General features: G+C 53.2%; 1 protein-coding gene across 5 annotated transcripts in view; it reads left to right on the plus strand.

Moving 5' to 3' along the window:
• Positions 1-18995, plus strand: part of RPS6KA1 (ribosomal protein S6 kinase A1) — a 30779-nt gene that overhangs the window by 8584 nt on the left and 3200 nt on the right. For 2 of the 5 annotated variants that reach the window (XM_053998706.1, XM_053998710.1), the window contains exons 3-16: positions 8765-8818; positions 12525-12641; positions 13449-13530; positions 13790-13870; positions 14507-14586; positions 15192-15298; positions 15842-15879; positions 15984-16126; positions 16635-16705; positions 16929-17017; positions 17144-17208; positions 17559-17661; positions 18095-18222; positions 18678-18803. In XM_053998706.1, the coding sequence (XP_053854681.1) occupies positions 8765-8818; positions 12525-12641; positions 13449-13530; positions 13790-13870; positions 14507-14586; positions 15192-15298; positions 15842-15879; positions 15984-16126; positions 16635-16705; positions 16929-17017; positions 17144-17208; positions 17559-17661; positions 18095-18222; positions 18678-18803 (1284 nt within the window). The remainder of the gene's footprint in view (positions 1-8764; positions 8819-12524; positions 12642-13448; positions 13531-13789; positions 13871-14506; positions 14587-15191; positions 15299-15841; positions 15880-15983; positions 16127-16634; positions 16706-16928; positions 17018-17143; positions 17209-17558; positions 17662-18094; positions 18223-18677; positions 18804-18995) is intronic. The other 3 variants (XM_053998707.1, XM_053998709.1, XM_053998708.1) reach the window with 3 other exon arrangements.

Raw genomic sequence — 18995 nt, forward strand, 5'->3', positions numbered from 1 at the left:
TGTGCTGGTTAGGGCTGGGGAAGAGTCAGCGCTCACTGTGGATGGGATGAGGCTGTGTTTTGAATTTGCACTGAAAACAGGGCTAATCATGGCCACATCCCTAATACCAGGCTGCTGATCCAATGCAGGATGGGTACAAGGATGGATTTTTTTCTCATCCTCTTTGGTGGTGGTGATTAAAAGCCTCTCTGGGTACAGAACCTCATTCTCTCCTGTGTTCTCCAAATTTTAATTGCCTGGTTGGGTGAAATTGGTCCTTGGTCAGGGGAACAGCAACTGAATTCAGTGGGAAAATGGAGCCTCTCATGACTGGGGTTTTTCAGCCTGCTGTGCAGCCAGCTTGGCTGAGGGGTGAGCCTGTGTTCCCTGAAGGTGCCGAGCATGAGGAATTGTACATGGAAGTACAACACCCAATTAGTTAAATCACTTCATCATGAAAAGCAGAGGAGTGGAATTGCAGTGCTGAGTGTGCCCACACTCTCTCTGAGGAACGGGCTGAGGGTGCTGATCAGCTTGTTCTGGGGTGATAATCACAGAGCACAGGGAGAGCTAGGGAAGGGAAGAACTGAGCTCTGCACCATAAAAGGGACCTTTGAAACTGGAGCGAGGGCCACAGGCACCAGGCAGGAGGTGCTCCAGGCTGAGCCTGACTTGGGCAGTGTAGCACAGGGAGAAATGAGGCTTTTCCCCAGATCTGTGTAGCTCCTATTGTTTTATCCTGAGCAGGTAAAGCTTGCAGACAAGTCCTTCCCTGCATGAAGGAGTCCTGGGCAGGGGCACTTTCCACTATCCCAGGTTGATCCAAGCCCCGTCCAACCTGGCCTGTGTGTCCAGGTGAGAGAGGGCTCTCAGGCCAGCCCTGCCCTCGAGCTCCAGGCTGAGAGCAGGACAGGACCCACATCCAGTGGTGTGATCCAGTGCTGGACACCACTAATCACAGCCTCTTAATGTGAAGGGCTTCAAAACAAACAAGTGAGTGCTCTGCTCTGCGCATGTTTGCACAGCTGCTGCTGGTTCCTCCAGGACCTGGAAAGCTGTGGAGCTGTGGGAAGAGACAGGTACCTCAGCAAATCCCTTCTCAGCCCACTGCCCCTCTCCTGGGGCTCCCAGCCAGTGGTGTTCTGGCCAGACTGGCCCCTTGGCTGGGCAGGACGTGGGAGCAGAACATCTCCAGTGTGCTGTGGTGCTGCCTGGAAATTTCCCTGATGCTGCAGGGACTGGGCAGCAGCTGTGGCCACTCTTAACATTTGGCTTTTCCAGCCTGTCACTGGTAAAGCTCCGAGTTCAAACTGGCTGCTCTGCCTTGTCAGCTGAAGGAATCGAGGGGGTTTGTTGCTCCAGCAGTGCCTGACAGCTGCCTGGCCTGTTCCTGGCAGAGCCTTTGCTCTGTGTCCTTGGCAGGGCTGGGCTATGGCGAACAGCAGCTTCTGATCTCTTAAAAAACACAAATAAATGCCTGTTTGAGGAGCAGAGTCTCTGATGAGCTGCAGACTAACGAATAATTGAAGAGGGGTCAGTTTACAGCACTTGCACATGAGGAATGTAGCAGAGTCTGCTCCAGCAGCCCTCCCACATGGTCCCTCACCCATCCAAACCACTCTGGTTTCTTCTCTGCCATTGCCATCCCCTGGTGAGTTCGTAGAAGCTGCCTCATGTTCTGTCTCCAGAAAGCCTCTTGTATTGTAGGAAAATAACCCTGAAAATCTGTTACTGTGTGTTGTACTTGGAGGTGACAGTGGTGAGGGCTGGCACTGGAGAGGACCCTGAAGAACTCATTTGATTTTTGAAGAGGGCAGAGTTTGAGTTTGGTCACTGGGTCATCCACCCCAGCAACTGGAAGCTTGGAGTGCCCTTGGCAGGGTTTGCTGCGCCCCTGGCTGGCCAAGATGCTGACTGGGATTCTCCCTGCACACACAGACAAATCTGCCTGAAGCTCCTGTGGGTTCACTAGTCTCAGCTTTATTTGGAAGTGAAGCCTGGCTTGGACATGAGCAGTAAATTCCTTCCCTAGCACCAGGTGAAGCTGCAAAAGCTGTTTTCCCTCTGGTTGCACTGTGCTGCATGCCAGGGCTGCCACGTGGTGGGGACCATCCAGGGAGGGGAGTCCCAGCTATCTAAGAATTCCTGCCTTGCCTGGAGCCCTTTTCCTTCTCCCTTAGGAAATTCCCTCTGTGTGTGCCTGGGGCAGCCTCCCAGCAGTGGGAGCAGAGGCATTGCAGCAGCTCCTGCTGATCTCATTGCAGCTCTGAGGCAGGAAGGGTTTCCCAACTGCAGCGGGAAATTCAGGTCCTTCCCTTGCCAGTCCTGGAGAGCACAGCTGGGAAACGTCACCCCTTTGGATACAGAAAAGGAGAAAAGGAGGGGGTTTATCTCTCTTTGTGCTTGAAGGCTCGGGGTGGGCAGAGCTGCTCTGGGAATGCTGAACGAGCTGAGGACACTGTGCTCCTGAAATGTGGCAGAACTGATGCCCTCACTGTCAGAGAGGTGGATTTCACTGGACAGCCCGGGCTGGCCTGGATATGGATTGGGAATGTGCCAGGACTGCTGTCAGAGGGGGAGGTGATGGCTCTGCACCAGCACTGGCAGAGAACACCAGCACTGGGGTCAGTGGTTGCCTTTGGGGCCCAGGAGGGGACCCCTGATGTCTCCACAGGGACAGAGTGAGGAGAAAAAAGCTCATTAAAATAGCATCTGAGTGGAACAGGACAAAATATCGTATTCCCAGTGTGGGGGGTGGCTGCAATCCCTGTGGTGTGATGTTTGGGAAGGGGATGGATGTGATGTCCATGTTTGGGAAGGTGATGGATGTGATGTCCATGTTTGGGATGCATGTGATGTCCATGTTATGGTCCTGTCCCTGGCAGAGGGAGCAGCTGAGCCATGGAGGGGGTGGCTGCTGGCTGCAGCCATGGTTTTATAGACATTAAATTATAAACTAGAGCTTTGCTCCAGCAGGCACTCATCCTGCGTGCTCTCACTGGGGTGTTGGTAACACACAGCTCAGGGTGTGTTTTGGATAGGGTTTGTTTTGCTTTTAACCCTGCTGCAGTTCACAGACACCCCCAAAATGTGACAATCCCTTTCTCTCAGCGTGTCCCACACGTGTGACCTTCCCAGAGGGTGGGAGAGAGCCGGGTTCTCCCTGCCTGCACAGAACAACCCCAGCAGGTACCAGGCAAAGGCTTTTCCAGGCCCTGAGACACTTCTTGTGTGCCTTGCAAGGGGAGGGCAGCCTGTGTGCTGTGGGAGGAGTGTGGAATTCCAGCGATACAGAATACTTTCCACATCCCACGAGTACTCCAAGGGCAGCAAACAAGTCTTGGTTCTTGTTGTGAAACCAATGTTGTGTTTTACAATTCAGCTAGAAAGAGTTTTCAGCTTTTCTACTGAAAGTAGCAGAAGTGCCACATGCCCTGATGGAAGGTGGTGCTTTTTGCTGGTTCCTCAGAGTGGGATTCTGTGTTTGGAACAGCCTGGGACAGGGTCTCCTGGTTTCACCACCATCAAAGCCCGAGCTGGTTGGAATTTGCTGAGAGCAGAGCTTTCCTCCCTGCTGGGAGGCGTGTGTAGGGCTGCAGGAAGGGGAGGCTGCATCCTCTGCTCTTTTGCACCAGAGGCTGATTTGCTCTGTAGAAGCTGCAGAACTGAGTAATTCCTTATCTGTTAAAGGTGTTCTCCTCTCCAGTGTCACATTCCCCTGGCTGCAAAGTCCTGCTGGCTCCCCGTGCTCCTCTCACAGCTCTGGAACTGCAGCAGCACCAGAGCCATCGGGGAGTCTCCGTGGAGTTTGGGAACATCTTTTGCCTGAGCTTGTATCTTTAGCCCAAACAGCTCATCATCAGCTGATCCTGGCCAGCTGCAGCTTGTAGTGCCTGGAAAGGGTGGAGAAATGGTATTAATTAATTTATTTTCTGAAGAAACTTTCAGGATCTGCTGCCAACATAGCCCTGGATGGAGCCAGGAGCAGGAGGAGCCCGGGGAGTGCGAGGGAGTGCCTGTGCTGGAGCCTCTCTGCTCTCTCCATCCCAAAACCGACCTGAGCCCTCTGACATAAAGAAGATATTTTGTTTTCCCTGTGAAACGAGTTAGTTAAAAGCCAAGCAGATCAAAAAGGATGTTGTGAAGCACAAGGACAGGGGTTCAGCTGTGTGAGCCACCATCTGCCTCCTCCCTTCCTCAGCCTCAGACTTTGCTTGAGAAAACCCTCCATAATTTCCAAGCTCCCTCTGTTTCAGGGGTGCTGGATCTTCCCAAAGGGGTGTTTATGACATGGGTGCTTATGAAATGGGCTTTGGGCTCCCCCCATCCTGTTTCAAATGAGAAACACATTTTGGACCCTAAAGATGCTCTGAGTGCCACCTGCTGGAATGTGCTCGAGGGGTGCCAGTGTGACACTGCCTGTCCCGTGACAGGGTTCCCTTTCTAGGGATTTGCCTGTAACCCCTGTTTTGGGGAGCCAGGATCACTGGAGGAGCAGCAGAGTCCTTCCCAGGAGTCACCAGGTTAATTTTACACAGTTTGGTTGCCTCTGTGAGTGGGGAGGAATTGCCCCCAGGAGGATGGCAGAGCGTTTCCAGGGGTCAGACTTTTGTTGAAGCCTTGTGTGGGGAGGCTCCTGATGTTTTCCATGCCAGGATGGAGCTGGTCGTTCCCTTCTTCAGCTGCCTTGGCTATGTAAGGATTTGGGCATGAGGGCTTTGATGATTTGAGAATTTGAGGATTTCTGGACACCACCTTACCCCCGCTGGGCAGAGGCCTGACTGTGTCCTCTGGGTTTCTCCTCCCTCTCCCATTTTTGGTTGGTTTTGTTTTTCAGGAGACCAATAACAGTCCTTGGGGATGGTGTGGGGTGAAACGTGCAGCCCTGCTCCCTCTCAGTAATCCCCTCCTGCAAACCTCCTGCCAGGAATCCTACCCTTATCCCCTACTTGGCAAGTTCCAGTTCCCAAGGTCCCCGGTGCTCCCAGGCTCTGTTTGTAGCAGTGACCTTGTGCAGGACTTCCACGTTCAAAGCCACCCCGTGGTGTCCCTTCCTCCTTGGGCCCCGGTGTTTGTCTGTCAGCAAATGCCCTTGTTCAGTGTGAGTTAAAGGGCTAAGGAAGCCTCTCTCTGCCTGCAGATCCTCTTGGATTGTTCCAAGAATCTCCCTCTTCTTTTAAGAGAGTCCGTGGCCCCAAGGCACAGTTACCCCCAGCTGGACCCTTCCCTTCCCAGCCTGGACCATGTCTCTGCTCAGTGTCCTGCAGGATTTCTCAGGCTGGGGGCTCCCAGGAGCACTGAAGAGGACCCACCACAGAAGTACAGTCAAAAGTACCAGGTTCTGGCCAATTCTTTTGTTACAAATGAGGCCGAGGGCCAGCCCTGCCCAAAAAAGGCCTTTGCAGAAGGGCAGGCAGTGAGTGGGGAGGTTTCTTTGTGTTGTTTGTTCCCCTTTTTGAGAACCACCACTTGAAAAAAAAGTTCCAGAGAGAGCAGCCTTGGCTCTTCACAAACTTCAGCCTCGCTTCCTCTGCAGAGCTGCAGTCCCTTGTGCTTCCCACTGATCCCAGGCTCCCTCCTGAGCAGGAGCTGCTGCTCCACGGGGAAGTTGTTGCTCCAGAGTAGGTAATATAAAATAACTTCATGCAAAAGTTCAGGAGCAGGAAGCTCCCACATTCCTTCCCAAGGCTTACACTTAGGGAAGGAGGGGTCTGAGGTTGTCTTCATCCAGTCCTTCCTGGGCAGCAGCTGAAACCTCTGCCCAGATATCCCCTTGGGAAGCCCGTGGCTGTGGCAGCAGCTGTCCCTCCTCAAGCAGCAGTTCCTCACACCGTCACCTTCCTGTTTGTGAAAGCCTGAGCATTCCCTCCCAGAGCTCAGGGGGTGTAACTGGATCCTGGCAGGAGGCAAAGGCAGTCCCTGGACATTCTGATTGAAATCTGTGGGGCCAGACAGTGTCCTGGTTTATGGAGCTGATGCTGGGAATGGCTGGAGGTTGGTCCTCCACAGAATTGGATTACAAGACCTTTAATCTGTCCACTGGGAGCCGTTTGTGTCTGGCAGTGCTGGATTTTCCTGGGGCTGAGGTGCCACTGGCAGCAGGGTCACACAGAGTTTCCAGCCACAGAGTTCACACTTCAGTGCCAGCATCTGAGCCACCACCCTGCAGACAGTGTCACCTCTTTCACACAGTGACAGGTTAGGGGGAATGTTTTTAAGCTAAAAGAGGAGAGAATTAGATCAGATATAAGAAGGAATTCCTCCCTGTAAGGGTGATGGGGCCCTGACACAGGATGCCCAGAGAAGCTGTGGCTGCCCCTGGATCACTGGAAGTGTCCAAGGCCAGGCTGGACGGGGCTTGGAACACCCTGGGATAGTGGGAGGTGTCCCTGCCATGGCAGGGTGGAATGAGATGGGCTTTAAGATCCCTCCCAACAGGGACAGAGATGGGAATGGCCAAGTCAGGCAGTGCAGGCACAGGGAGTGAGAGGGAAGTTTTCAGCCAGATCTTTCTGAACCAGTTCTCTCAGTTTCTATGTGCAAGGAAAATGGGGAGCCACATGTGCCCTCCCAGTTCCCTCAGGAGACCAGCTGCTTTCAGCCACAGGTTTTACCAGCCTCAATGTAAAAGACTTCTTCCCTATATCTGATCTACATCTCCCCTCTTTTAGCATAAAACCATCACTCTTTGTCCTATCACAACAGGCCCTGTTAAAAACTCTGTCCTCAGCTTTCCTTTAGGCCCTGCAAGGGGCTCTGAGCTCCTTGTGGAGCCTTTTCTTCTCCAGGTGAGCACCCCCAGCTCTCCCAGCCTGGCTGCAGAACAGAGGAGCTCCAGTCCCTGGAATGTCTTCATGGCCTTCTCCAGCAGGTCCACATTGCTCCTGTGCTGATCCAGAAGCTGCTGCTGCCTCCTGGCTCTTTCCCTGGAGAGCTGCAATTCCACTGATCCTACAGGGAGAGCATACCTGCTGGATCAGCATTTGTGCTGCTCAGAGCAGGGGCAGAGAAATTTTGAGCAAGAAAACTACTGAGACTCGCAGTTGCTCGTTGCTGCCTTGTGCAGTGCCTGAAATTGAACTGATCCTCCTGAAAAGCCCGCTGAGATTTGCTGATGGCTCTTTCCATGCCTAAGCACCCGTAAAGCCACCCAGTGTTCTCGTTTGGCTGCTGCATTGTGCAGCCATGGCCACACAAAGCCATTTCCCCATATGAAACCGCCGTTTCCTTTCAGTGGAACTCCCAAAATACATCCCAGTGACACAACCACAGCACCGGGGCTCTCGCGCCACTCCAGGCGCTGCTCGGGCTGCGAGCTCAGGAACCAGCTGGGCAAGGATGGGAGGATAACAGCCCAAAGCTTTGGAGATGCTGAGGCTCCTCTTCCGCAACAAGCCAAGGATCCAGGAGGCAAGTGTCTGATAAAATACCTGCTCTGCCTGCTGTGCTGGGCTCTGTCTCTTTTGCAGGACACAAGGAATCAGGGAATTCCTGATTCTACAGAGCCAGACCTTATCCAGGTTTAATTAAGCACTCTTTTGGAAAAGGCATTTTGGAGGGTATGACTGCTTTCTAAGAAGTGTCTTTCCTAGGTGCTGCCAGATTTTGGGAGTGTTTTGGGACCAGAGCATGTGTTGAAGCAACAGAAATTAAAACAGCTTCTGGTTAGTTGTTGATGAATAGGAAGCAAAATGCCAAGAGCAGAATCTGTTTCAAGCTTTTGCAGGGTGGTTTTTTTTTCTTGCATTTAGATGTGACGGTCTCAACCGGCAAAGTGACAAAACGCGAGCAAAAACAAACCTGTCTCTTGGCTTCTGGCTTGTAAAATCCTCCCTCAAAAAAAAGGGGGAAAGTAGAAAACAGGACTTGCTTTTGGAACTTGGGAAAACCCCCTGTTCGTCTGTGCCCAGCCTCTGCTCTGGGGTGACTCAGCTGTCTGTGCCCTGCGAAGGCGGCACAGGGAGGTTCAGAATTTGTCTCCTCCTCTGATTGGAGCGACCTCCTGGGCTTTTGTTTTCCAGGAGAAGCCAGTCTCATTTCCCAGCAGAGCAGGAATCTGTGGAAAATGCTTCTGGAGGCTGTGGGTGGCAGCAGGTGCTGGGAGCCCCCAGGAGCAGGGAGGGCTGGACCTGCAGAGATCTGTGCTTGTGGGAATCCAACCCTCCCGCCCCATCCCAGGCAGGGGCTTGGGCCTGGTCTGAAGGAGCCAGGATGGAGCTGCTTTCCTGGTGGGTGGGAGGGATCCCTGGGACGGGATCTGCTTGTGATCACTTTTTGCTCAGGAAGGGGTTCAGCTGTGGCTTTGGCAGATATGTCACCCTGCTGCTCCTGGAGCAGTGGGACAGTCACCCTCTCCAGCTGCTCCCCCTGCAAGGGCACAGCAGTGCAGAGGAGGAAGGGGAAGAGGTGACTGCAGGGGCCCCTCTGATCTGATTTGGTCCTTCTGGAGCTGAAAATCAGTTAATTTTTAGCTCTAATCTCACTGTTCGCACGTGGCTCCTCCCTTCCTCAGGGCTTGCTTTTCCTTCTCTTCTCCCTCTCAGTAGCTCCTGTCCCACCTCCAGCTCACGCTATCAAATCAAATCAATATAAATTTATTTACTGGGGCCAACTGCTCTTCTGGAGCCACCACATGGCTCAGAATCACATCCTGAGGAGTGATGGCTGGTGAGACACCCCCAGTGGCTGTGAACAGCTCACCTGGTCTTGCTGAACAAGTTCTTTGAGAAAACTTTAGCAGAGAATCACAGCCCCTCTGTGCTGACATTTGTTTATTGTCCCACAGGCAAAGTCTGACATCACTTGGATAGAAAAAAACCTCGTGGACACGGCAGACAAGGTAGGAGAGCTGCAGTGGGCACCTCACGGATACTCATCCATTTTATTTGCATTCTGTCCCACACGCGAGGGCGTAAGCAGAGCTCGCAGGGAGCTCTCTGAAAACCAAACCCTTTCCTGCCTGCTGTCCTGTCAGCCCCTCTCAGCTCTGTGGGACTGCTGCTGCAGAGAGCAGCTATTGCTCACTTGCTCACGTGACATCCTGGCCTTGATTTCATCCTCCTCCTCCTTCCTCCCCACACCAGCCCCCTTTCCGTGCTGCCATTTGTGGCTCCTGTGTCTTTCTGATCTTGTCAGTGAGCCAGAACGGGCAGTTTTGGTTGCGTGGATGTACAGGGGAGATTTTCTTGCCTTTCTGAGGCTCCTCTCCCACGCTGGCAACACAACATGAAAAATTGTCTGGGTCATAATGACATTTATCAGCTCCTGCCAGGCCCAGGCACAGGGAATTTGCTGCTCCCCCACACTGAGAACCCGGAGCTGCTGTGGAATGGGTGCTTCTCTTGGGCAGCACAGGGTGGACAGGGTTTCTCCCTCAGGGTCCTGGGCTGTGTCAGAACGCAGGAGGTGTCAGTGTGAACCAGGCTCCTGCTATGCTGCAGGTGCTTTTCCCGCTCTGGCACCTGCCCCAGCCCTTGGAGCTCAGCGGGCACCGTGGTGGGGCTGGGCCCAGCTGCCTCACTGCTGTTCAGTCATTTGTTTCTTTCATTATCAGTTCTTGAAGAGCACGTGGTAGGGGCAGAGGGGGTAAGACAGTCATAATTTGTCTCTCTGGTTCCATCCTCTGCACTCTCAGGAGGAATTCAGAAATCAGTGCTGACACGGGGCTATTTCCTTTTGTGTGGGTGTCTTTTGACTCATTTCAAGGGGCTTCTTTCTTACCAGCACCCTCTGGGGTCTTGCTGCAGGAAACATCTGTCTGTCCTGATGGAAAGGTCAAAGGTTTGGAGGGGGAAGGAGGCAAAACAAGCCCTCTAAATACCTCTGCTCTGTCCTGACCATAATCTGAGCCATGGTGGGTTCAGAAGCAAGAAATGCCTTTAAAAACACCATGGACCTTTAGGGTGGCTCTCAGATAAATAACTCAGACTCCACAGCAAGGATTCTTGTGCAGCATAAGGCAAGCGAAGAACGGAATTCCAATCCAGACATTCCTGGAGGAATCCCATCGTGATTGCCCCCTCATCCCTGTGCCAGTGGAGAGCGGAGATGTGCAGCTCTCCAAGGTGTCACACTTCTGGGTGGGTTCTTGTGAGTTTGTCTCTTCTGTTTTAGAGAGGAAAGTGGCTTCTCACGATTTCCCATGTTGAGGAAATACCCAAAGCACCCAGCCTGACATGAACTTCAGGCAGCATTAGATGGAAATCACTTTAAGGGACTGTGTGTGTTTTCTATCAGTGTCTTGTCTGAGCCAGGGAACCCAAATGCCAGCGAGGAGCTGTGAGATTATTATTTTCTTAAAAGCAAACCTGAAAAAAAAAAAAAGCCCCAACCACAAGTGTTGTTGCCAGGCAGGGGGAGCATGAACCTCCCTCCGTGCAACCAAGCATCATCTCCACTGCGCATCCGCCTGTGCAGCCACCTGCAGCTCCTGCTCCTGCTCCAGCGGAGCCCCAAGCCTCGAGCCCCACACCAGGGCCGCAGTTCCCGGGGCCAGACGATGTTGATCGGGATGGGACAATGGAGAGGGACCCTAAACTTCCCCGTGTTTGGGCGTTCCTGACGCTCTGGCTGCAGAGGAAGCAGCGAGCCAAGCCCTGCAGCCTGCAGTTGCCTGCCCCCAGCCAGCTCGCCAGCCTGGTCAGTACCGCTGCCACCTCCCCCTGCCACCTCACTCCGCTTGCCTTCCTGCCGCTCTCTGATGCTTCCCATGGATGTTCAAGGCACTCCGGCTTGCTTTTCTTTCTCTGCCTTCTGGGATAGTTTGTTGTGGTGACTCTGGAAGAAGCTGACCTCAGTGGCACACAGGTAGTTTTGTGCTGGAGGCTTGTGTGTGCTGCCAGCCAGGCTGTAGGAGCTCGTCACAAGAGTCCTGAGTGTTGAATTCCAAGTTGGTGGATGAATCCATGAGGGAAAATCCTCCCTTGTGTCAGCAAGATACCAAATGGCTTCTCAAAGTGTTTCTGTGGTATAAGGATCACAGGATGGTCTGGGCTGGAGGGGACCTTAAAGCCTATCCAGTGCCACCCCTGCCATGGCAGGAACACCTCCCACTATCCCAGGTTGTTCCAAGTCCCGTCCAACCTGGCCTTGGACACTTCCAATGATCCAGGGGCAGCCACAGCTTCTCTGGGCACCCTGGGCCAGGGCCTCATCACCCTCACAGGGAAGAATTTCTTCCTGATGGGTCTCTCCCTGCTGTGGGCTTTCTCCCTGGAGAGCTGAGCTGGCAGGAGGAGCTGAACTTGGCCGGCTCCTGCTTCAGCTCTGGAGGTGGGAAGTTGTTCCACACAGCAGCTGTCTGCAGGGACTAAGCCTCCAGATGGACCCAGAAGTGCAAAGTGGCTGGTTTAAGCTGGGAGATCATTGGAAACACGAAAATGTGTTGCTTAAGGGATTATGGGATCTTTCTTGCCTGTGACCACCAAGCCCAGGGAAAGGCAGGATAACACCAGGGAGCTCCTGTGCCCCTGCCCTAAGTGCCTGAGTAGCACAGGAGAGAGCAGAGCTCCCACCATGGAAACAAAGCCACTTCCTAAACTGGGAAAAACCCAGCCTGAAAGTGGGGAGGGGATGGAGTGCAATGCAGGTGGGCAACCACATCCATGGGCTCTGGAGGGTGGGAGTGGGCTGGGCAGGAGGACAGGCAGGGCTGGCACCTGCCTCTGACTGTCTTTAAAAGCTGCTTTGATTAGGTGGTTCCAGACTAAGTGTCTGAATAGGTCTAGAAAACAAAGTGTAAGTTTTTTCCCCCAACTCTGCAAGGGAAAAAAATTAATTGTAGTTCCAGCTTTCTGCAGCCTCTGCTGGCCATAACTTCCCCAGGGCTGGGGACAGCAGAGTTTAATAGAATTTTGAACTTAATTGCTGTCCTTTGGGTCCAAAATTTTGCTGGGAATAGGAGGTGTTTCAGCATCACCTTAGGGACTGTGGCTGTTTTGGCCCAGATCCCTTGGTGAGTTTATTCTATTTATGCTGATTAAATCTATTTTTTCTTCTTTATTTTTTTTTAAGTAAAATAATATGTTTTAAACAAAACATGTGCCAGAGACCTTGGCTTCCCCTCAATCTTCTTGAAGGCTGGAGTCTGCTAAAGCATCATCTGTATGTGCTGAAGATGCACTAAGACTTCTGTTGCAGAGTTGCTCAGATTGCTGAGCAGATGGGCTCCAACATGTCTGATTTTTGCCAGCCCTGGCCCTGTTTTGACAACAGTGCCGTATTTTTTGTGTTGTGGGATTTTTAGTGGCATAAACACTCCTGTTTTTGCTACCAGTGCCTCAAAAAGGAAGGTGCTTCTCAAGCACTCTTCTGAAATGCAGTTCAAAGCAGCTTCTGTGGTTGGAAGGGAGGGCTCTGTATTTATCTGGTCCTCCCTACCCTGACTTATTGATTGCAGATGCTGATACCTGTGACAAGCACCAACTTTCATGGTTCTCTCACGTGTGGCTCCTGTGGGTCTGGAGCTGCAGTCCTTGTTCCACAATCCCAGAAGGCTGCTTGCCCTTGCTCAGGAGTCCCTGCCAACAGTGTGCCCTCTGTTTCAGGGGGAAGGCGTCGTGCAGGAAATCAACATCACACACCACGTGAAGGAGGGCTCCGAGAAGGCTGACCCCTCACAGTTTGAGCTCCTGAAGGTGCTGGGACAGGGCTCTTTTGGCAAGGTGAGATCATTTCTTCCTATGTGCCATGCCAGGGAAATGATTCTGGTGACGAAAGGAACCATCCCCAACAAAACCACTTTCCCGACTCCCAGGAATGTTCCTGGGCATGTTCCTCCCTTCTCAGAACTGCTGCTGTGTGCCCCAGGCTAGGTTTGTGCCCTCTCTTATGGTCCAGTTTCCCTTCTGTGAAGGAGGAAGGAAGTAGCCTGCAGCTCTTATCTATTTCAATAATCCAGGTCTCTTACAGACCATCTGCTGATACATTAAATCAGCTTTATGTCAGACAGTTACCAGCTGACAGTGGGGGCTTGGACAGGACTGTGTGCTGCTGCCTGGGCAAATGCAGCAGAGGCTTTGTAGAATCAGAGAAAAGTTGGAAAAGACTTCTGGGATCATCCAGTCCAACCAGTAGCCAAGCCCACCACTTGCAGGTGGTGTCCTTTTGATGCTGCCTAAAACCAGGTAGAATGAGACATCAGAGAAGGGTAGGAGATAAAAATCCAGAGTTGATGTGACTGGCAAACCAGGAGGCTTTAGTGGTACAGTGAAGCATCAGTGCCTCCAGTCACAGCTCCCAGGCAACAGCCCCACAGGAGCTGCAGGAGTCAGGAGGTGTGGAAGGCTGGAAAGGAGAAAGTGCAGCATGAAACTGGGGGGTGAGAGGAGTCCACACACAGCACTTCCCTGGAAACCCCAGGGGAAAGCTTGAGCTTCTTAGGGACACTCTGGGGTTTACCACTTTGTGAAGCATCCAGCTCCTACTGCCAGTGTTTAGTACTTGGTGAATGTGGTGTTCTTCTGCCTCAGGTTTTCTTGGTGAGAAAAATAACCCCCCCAGACAGCAACCACCTCTATGCCATGAAAGTGCTCAAGAAGGCAACGCTGAAAGGTAGGAGGGAGACTCCTCCTGCAGTGCTCTGATCCCATTTCCACTGGGGAAATGTCACTGCTGGCCCTGGGGTGGGCTGGGTGAAAGAGAAGCATCTTTATCCCAGCAAAACATCCTCCTTTTCTTTCATCTGTTTAAGAGCATCATGATGGAGGTGGGAAAACACCTGGCTGAAGCTGCTTGGTGCTTAAGGCTGGGATGGGGCTGGACACTGGCCAGGGCCTTTTTCTGTGTCTGAGCTGCTCCTCTCTTCCCACAGTGCGGGACCGACTGAGGACAAAGATAGAAAGGGACATCCTGGCTGATGTCAACCATCCCTTTGTGGTGAAACTTCACTACGGTGAGTGGAGCTTATTGGGGTGCTGGGAGAGTGTAAAAACGTGGGTTCATGGGATACTACAGGAGAGGGGCTGCAGCTCCAGCAGACTCTGGCTGCCTTTAAACACAATCCCCTGAACACAGATCCTTTCCTGGAAGGATCTGTGGTCCCACTGCCTGCTCCAGCTAAGGAATGGGGAACTAAGCATGGACTGGAAGAGGAGGTTTAAACATCAAATCCCTGGGATTAAAACATTAAACCATGAGAAACTGAGAAAGCAGAGCTAACTAGCTGAGCTGGAGTTTGGCAGGGTTAATGCTCTGACTCTGGGGAAGGCAAGGACAGCTTTGTTCCTGTAAGGTGACCAGCACCTCTCCCGGGAAAACAGCCCTTTCAGGAGGGTATCACTGCTGGAAAGGGAACCAGACCCCCTGTAAAATGAGGATTTTCTGCAGTGCCAGAGTGCTGTGGGGAGCTCCCATTTCAGCAGCAGGGACAAGCCATTTCCTTTACCCCATCAGCTCTACCTGCATTTGACCCAGGAACCATGCAGGGCTTGTGCCCAGCCGGAACCACTGGGATTTAAGTGATTAATGTAACACCACGGAGCCTTCCCTCAGTGCAGGGCTCTGATTCCTGCTCTGGCTTGTGTTTCAGCATTCCAGACGGAGGGGAAGCTGTACCTCATCTTGGATTTCCTCAGAGGAGGTGACCTTTTCACTCGACTTTCCAAAGAGGTGGGTATGCTCTGGCATCTTGGTGGGCTGCTAAGGTTCAGCTCATCTCTACTTATTACCTGGAGAAGCAACTGACCCTTGCAGTCCTTGAGAGGGTGAAAACAGCCTCCAGCCTGCTGCTAGTCCAGAGCTGGCACCAGGAGAGGGTGTTGTGGGAGTCCTGTGCTCCAGCAGAAAAGCAGCAGCACAGGTGGCAGGTCCCACCCCTGCAACAGCTTCAGATGAGCATCTCCTAAAGAACAAGAATAAAATGAAAGTCATTTTGGATTAGAGTTAAGGAAGGAATTGTTCCTGTGAGGGTGGGCAGACCCTGGCACAGGGTGCCCACAGAAGCTGTGGCTGCCCCTGGATCCCTGGCAGTGTCCAAGGCCAGGGTGGATGGGGCTTGGAGCAGCCTGGGACAGTGGAAGGTGTCCCTGCCATGGCAGGGGTGGGACTGGATCCATTAAGGTCCATTCTGATCCAAACCATGAATGGTGGGTGAAGTCTGGAAAAGTTAGAAAGGGCAGGAGGGAGCAACATGGATGTGGAAGGCCTTGCCTGGGTGCAGGAGAGCTGCTGGCGTTGTAACCCAGCACCTCTCTGCTTTCTCCCCCTGCCTGCAGGTCATGTTCACTGAGGAGGATGTGAAGTTCTACCTGGCAGAGCTGGCACTGGGACTCGACCACTTGCACAGCTTGGGGATCATCTACAGGGACCTCAAGCCAGAGAAGTACGTGTGGCCAGCTGAGGCAGCATCCCAGCCCTGCCTCCAGCCCAGCCTGGAGTCAGGGAACAGCTCCCGCTTTCCAGAGGGGCTGGATGCATGGGAGGTGGTGGTGCCAATCTAAGGCTGCTGCTCCTCAGATCAGTGGTTCCAGCCAGGAGCTGTGCCTGCCACAGGCTGAGCAGAGATCCGTGGCAGCCTCCAGGCTCCAGCTTTAGGCAGCTGGGAGCCTTCAGAGGGAGAAGGGACCAGGCTGGGCTCTGCAGAGCCCACTCCAGCTTGGTTATCCTTGCCTGGGGAATGTGGGGGTCAGAGGGGGGTAACCTCTGGGGCCTTTGGTTTGCTCTGAAGCCAAGGGTGTGGAGAGGAGGGAGCTGCTCCTGGTCCCACTCCTGTCTTGCTGGTGCAGCTTAAAGCACTGGGAGAAGAGACAGGTTACTTTGGATTCTGGGAGCCAAAGGATGATCTCAGACCATCCCTTGCTGTGCTTGTTCTCTCACCAGCCCTTAGTACAGACAGTAACAACTTGCTTTTCCATTCCTGCTGTAGCATCCTCTTGGATGAAGAGGGGCACATCAAACTCACAGGTAAGGGGCTCCACCAAGCCTTGGGCTCCAGCAAGGTTGGCTCCTGAAATGCAGAGCTGCTTGAAATGTTTGGAGCAGTGTGCTGACAGCTTTCTCTTGTGCAGATTTTGGTTTGAGTAAAGAGGCCATAGACCACGAGAAGAAAGCCTACTCTTTCTGTGGGACTGTGGAGTACATGGCTCCAGAGGTGGTCAATCGCCAGGGCCACTCGCACAGTGCTGACTGGTGGTCCTATGGAGTCCTCATGGTGGGTACCCTGCCCAGGACTGGGAATGCCAGCTGCCCCTGCTCCAGAACACCAGACATGGCTCTGTGTGTCCTGCTGACCCCAAAGAGTCCTAAGGGGCTGTCCAGGCCTCCAGCCAGGAGTGCTGGTCCCTCAAGGCTGCTGTGCTGGGATGTGAGGGGGCTGTGGGGTGTGTGGGGGTGTCCATGGAGTGCATGGGATGCATGAGGGTCTCTATGGGGTGCATGGGGGTGTCCATGTCCACCCCAGCACCGGGCTGTCGCTGTCAGTGCAGATCTGGTGCCACCATCTGGCAGCTGCTGGATCCCAGGGCTCTGGCAGGAGCCGGCGCTGGCCTGGACACATTCCCAGAAAAACCCCGAGAGCCAAACTGCTGCTGGGAACTCGCCATGCCTGTGAGCTCTGTCAGAGCCAGGCTTGGGACCCCTCACAAGCAGGAAGGGGCAGTGGGACCTGTGCAACCGAGCCTTGCTCAGATATGACCCCCCTTCTTCTCTTTCCCTCCCAGTTTGAAATGCTCACAGGGGCACTGCCCTTCCAGGGGAAGGACCGTAAGGAGACGATGACCCTCATCCTCAAGTAAGAGTTTCTCTCTCCTGTCTGCACAGGAGGGATGTTGCAACTGGGGTCTCTTGCAATTCTGTGGCGTTATTTGGCAAGTGGTGCCATATCAGCCATCCGTTTAAAGGGTGCAGTATAAATGCCAGAGAGATGATTGTGCATTTTGGGGGTGGAGGTGCTGCAGTTGCCTTGTGGGTTGACTTCTCCAAACCTGCAGCTGATTGCATAACTTCCTCCCCAGAGCGAAACTGGGCATGCCACAGTTCCTGAGCACTGAGGCTCAGAGTCTCCTACGAGCCCTTTTCAAAAGGAATCCAGCCAACAGATTAGGTAAGACCTTGGTCTTTTTTTTTTGTTTCTGAGGTTCTCTGTGACACCTGGCTGTGCTGCCTCCCTGGCTGTCCCCTTGGCTTTGTTGGGGGTTCAGTACAACATGACCTGTGGTGTCCCTTGCAGGGTCTGGGCCAGATGGGGCAGAGGAGATCAAGCGACACCCTTTCTACTCCACCATCGACTGGAACGTGAGTATCAGAAAGAGCAAATTTCTGCACCACTCAGCACCAGTAACACAGTTCTGGCAGCAGGAATAGCACAGTCCTGATGCTTGGCCAGCTATGGGAGAGCCACCAGCCCCTGTCCCCATCCACTCCAATAACCCTTTCCAAAACCAAAATTCTCTGTCATGTAACTGTCTCATACCTGGGCCTGTCACCTCACTGAGCTGTAGCAAAATGCTAAGACACAGAGTTTCACAAAATCTCTTCCTGGCCTTCATTCCTCACCAGCCTTTGCACCCACTGGGAGAAGGTGCCTGTGGGAGAACTTCCAAGGTGTTTTTGCAGCTGTTTTTTGGGTTTTGTGTGTTTTGCAGAAGCTGTACCGCAGGGAAATCAAACCCCCTTTCAAGCCTGCAGTGGGCCAGCCAGATGACACCTTTTATTTTGACACAGAGTTCACGTCACGGACACCAAAAGGTTTGTATGACTTGAGGCAAAGCCCAACTTTCCTCTGAGATGTAACTCTGTGACTTCACACCAGGGAGTATCTGGCACCAGCAGGATAAGGTTTCTGCATAGGGAAGGTTTAGGTTGGATATCAGGGATTTCTTCTCCCAAAAGGGTTGTCAGGCTGCCCAGGGCAGTGGTGGAGTCACCATCCCTGCAAGGGTTTAAAAGTCATGTGAATGTGGCACTTGGGGACATTGGCAGTGCTGGGGGAATTGTTGGACTGATCTTAGAGGGCTTTTCCAAGCTGGACAATTCCATGATTCTCTGTGGGATGTTAGGGGTAAACTCAGTGTCGCTGGTGTGGCTCGTGTCTCAAATAAATTGAAGTAACTCCTGGGAGCAAGGGGAAGGCTTCTGCTGCTCAGGCTCTTCTTGAGCTGTCTCTCAACTCCTGCTGCAGATTCCCCGGGTGTGCCCCCAAGTGCGGGGGCCCATCAGCTCTTCCGAGGCTTCAGTTTTGTGGCAACCGGGTTAATGGAGGATGGCAAAGTGAAACCTGTCCAGCCACCCCTACATTCAGTTGTGCAGGTAGGAATGGGGACAGAGGAACAGCTCTTTGGAGGTGCAGGGATGCTCCAGGTCTGCAGGACCTCTGCACCACCTGGAGCCTGAGGCACTTCTCTTTGGAATTCTTGCCTCCTGTTCTTCCATCACCACTGACTGTCACATTGTGCACAGGCTGTCAGGGCAGCAGCTGTCAGGGCTGTGGCTTTCCTGTCCCCAGGTGGATCTGTGCTGGCAGGGGGTCTGTAATGCCTGTGGGTTGGGCAACCAAAGGCAAAGGCACCGTGCTGGGTGCAGGCAGCGTTGGCCCACTGAGCTATATCTGCCTTGTTCTCCTCTCCTCCCGCTCCCCGCCAGGAGGAGAAGCTGTGGGATGTACAGACAGTCTGACAGCTCTCTCTGTGCTGCAGTTAACTCATCATGTTGCACAAACCCTTCCCTGAACCCTCCCAGCTGAGCTGTCCTTTGTGCCCTGGCAGCAGCTGCATGGCAAGAATGTCCAGTTCAGTGATGGGTATGTGGTGAAGGAAGCCATCGGCGTCGGCTCCTACTCCGTCTGCAAACGCTGCATCCACAAGGCCACTAACATGGAGTACGCAGTCAAGGTCTGGGATCTGCCCTCCCAACTGAGTTCCCCTGTTACATCTTTGCCCAGAGCACCTGTGGCTGCCCCATCCCTGGAAGTGTCCAAGGCCAGGTTGGACAGGACTTGGAGCAGCCTGGGATAGTGGAAGGTGTCCCGGCCCCTGGCAGGGGGTGGATCAGGATGAGTTTTAGGCTCATCTAGGACATAAAAG

This window comes from Vidua macroura, chromosome 25 (genome assembly GCF_024509145.1).
Source record: "Vidua macroura isolate BioBank_ID:100142 chromosome 25, ASM2450914v1, whole genome shotgun sequence".
Lineage (NCBI taxonomy): Eukaryota > Metazoa > Chordata > Aves > Passeriformes > Viduidae > Vidua > Vidua macroura.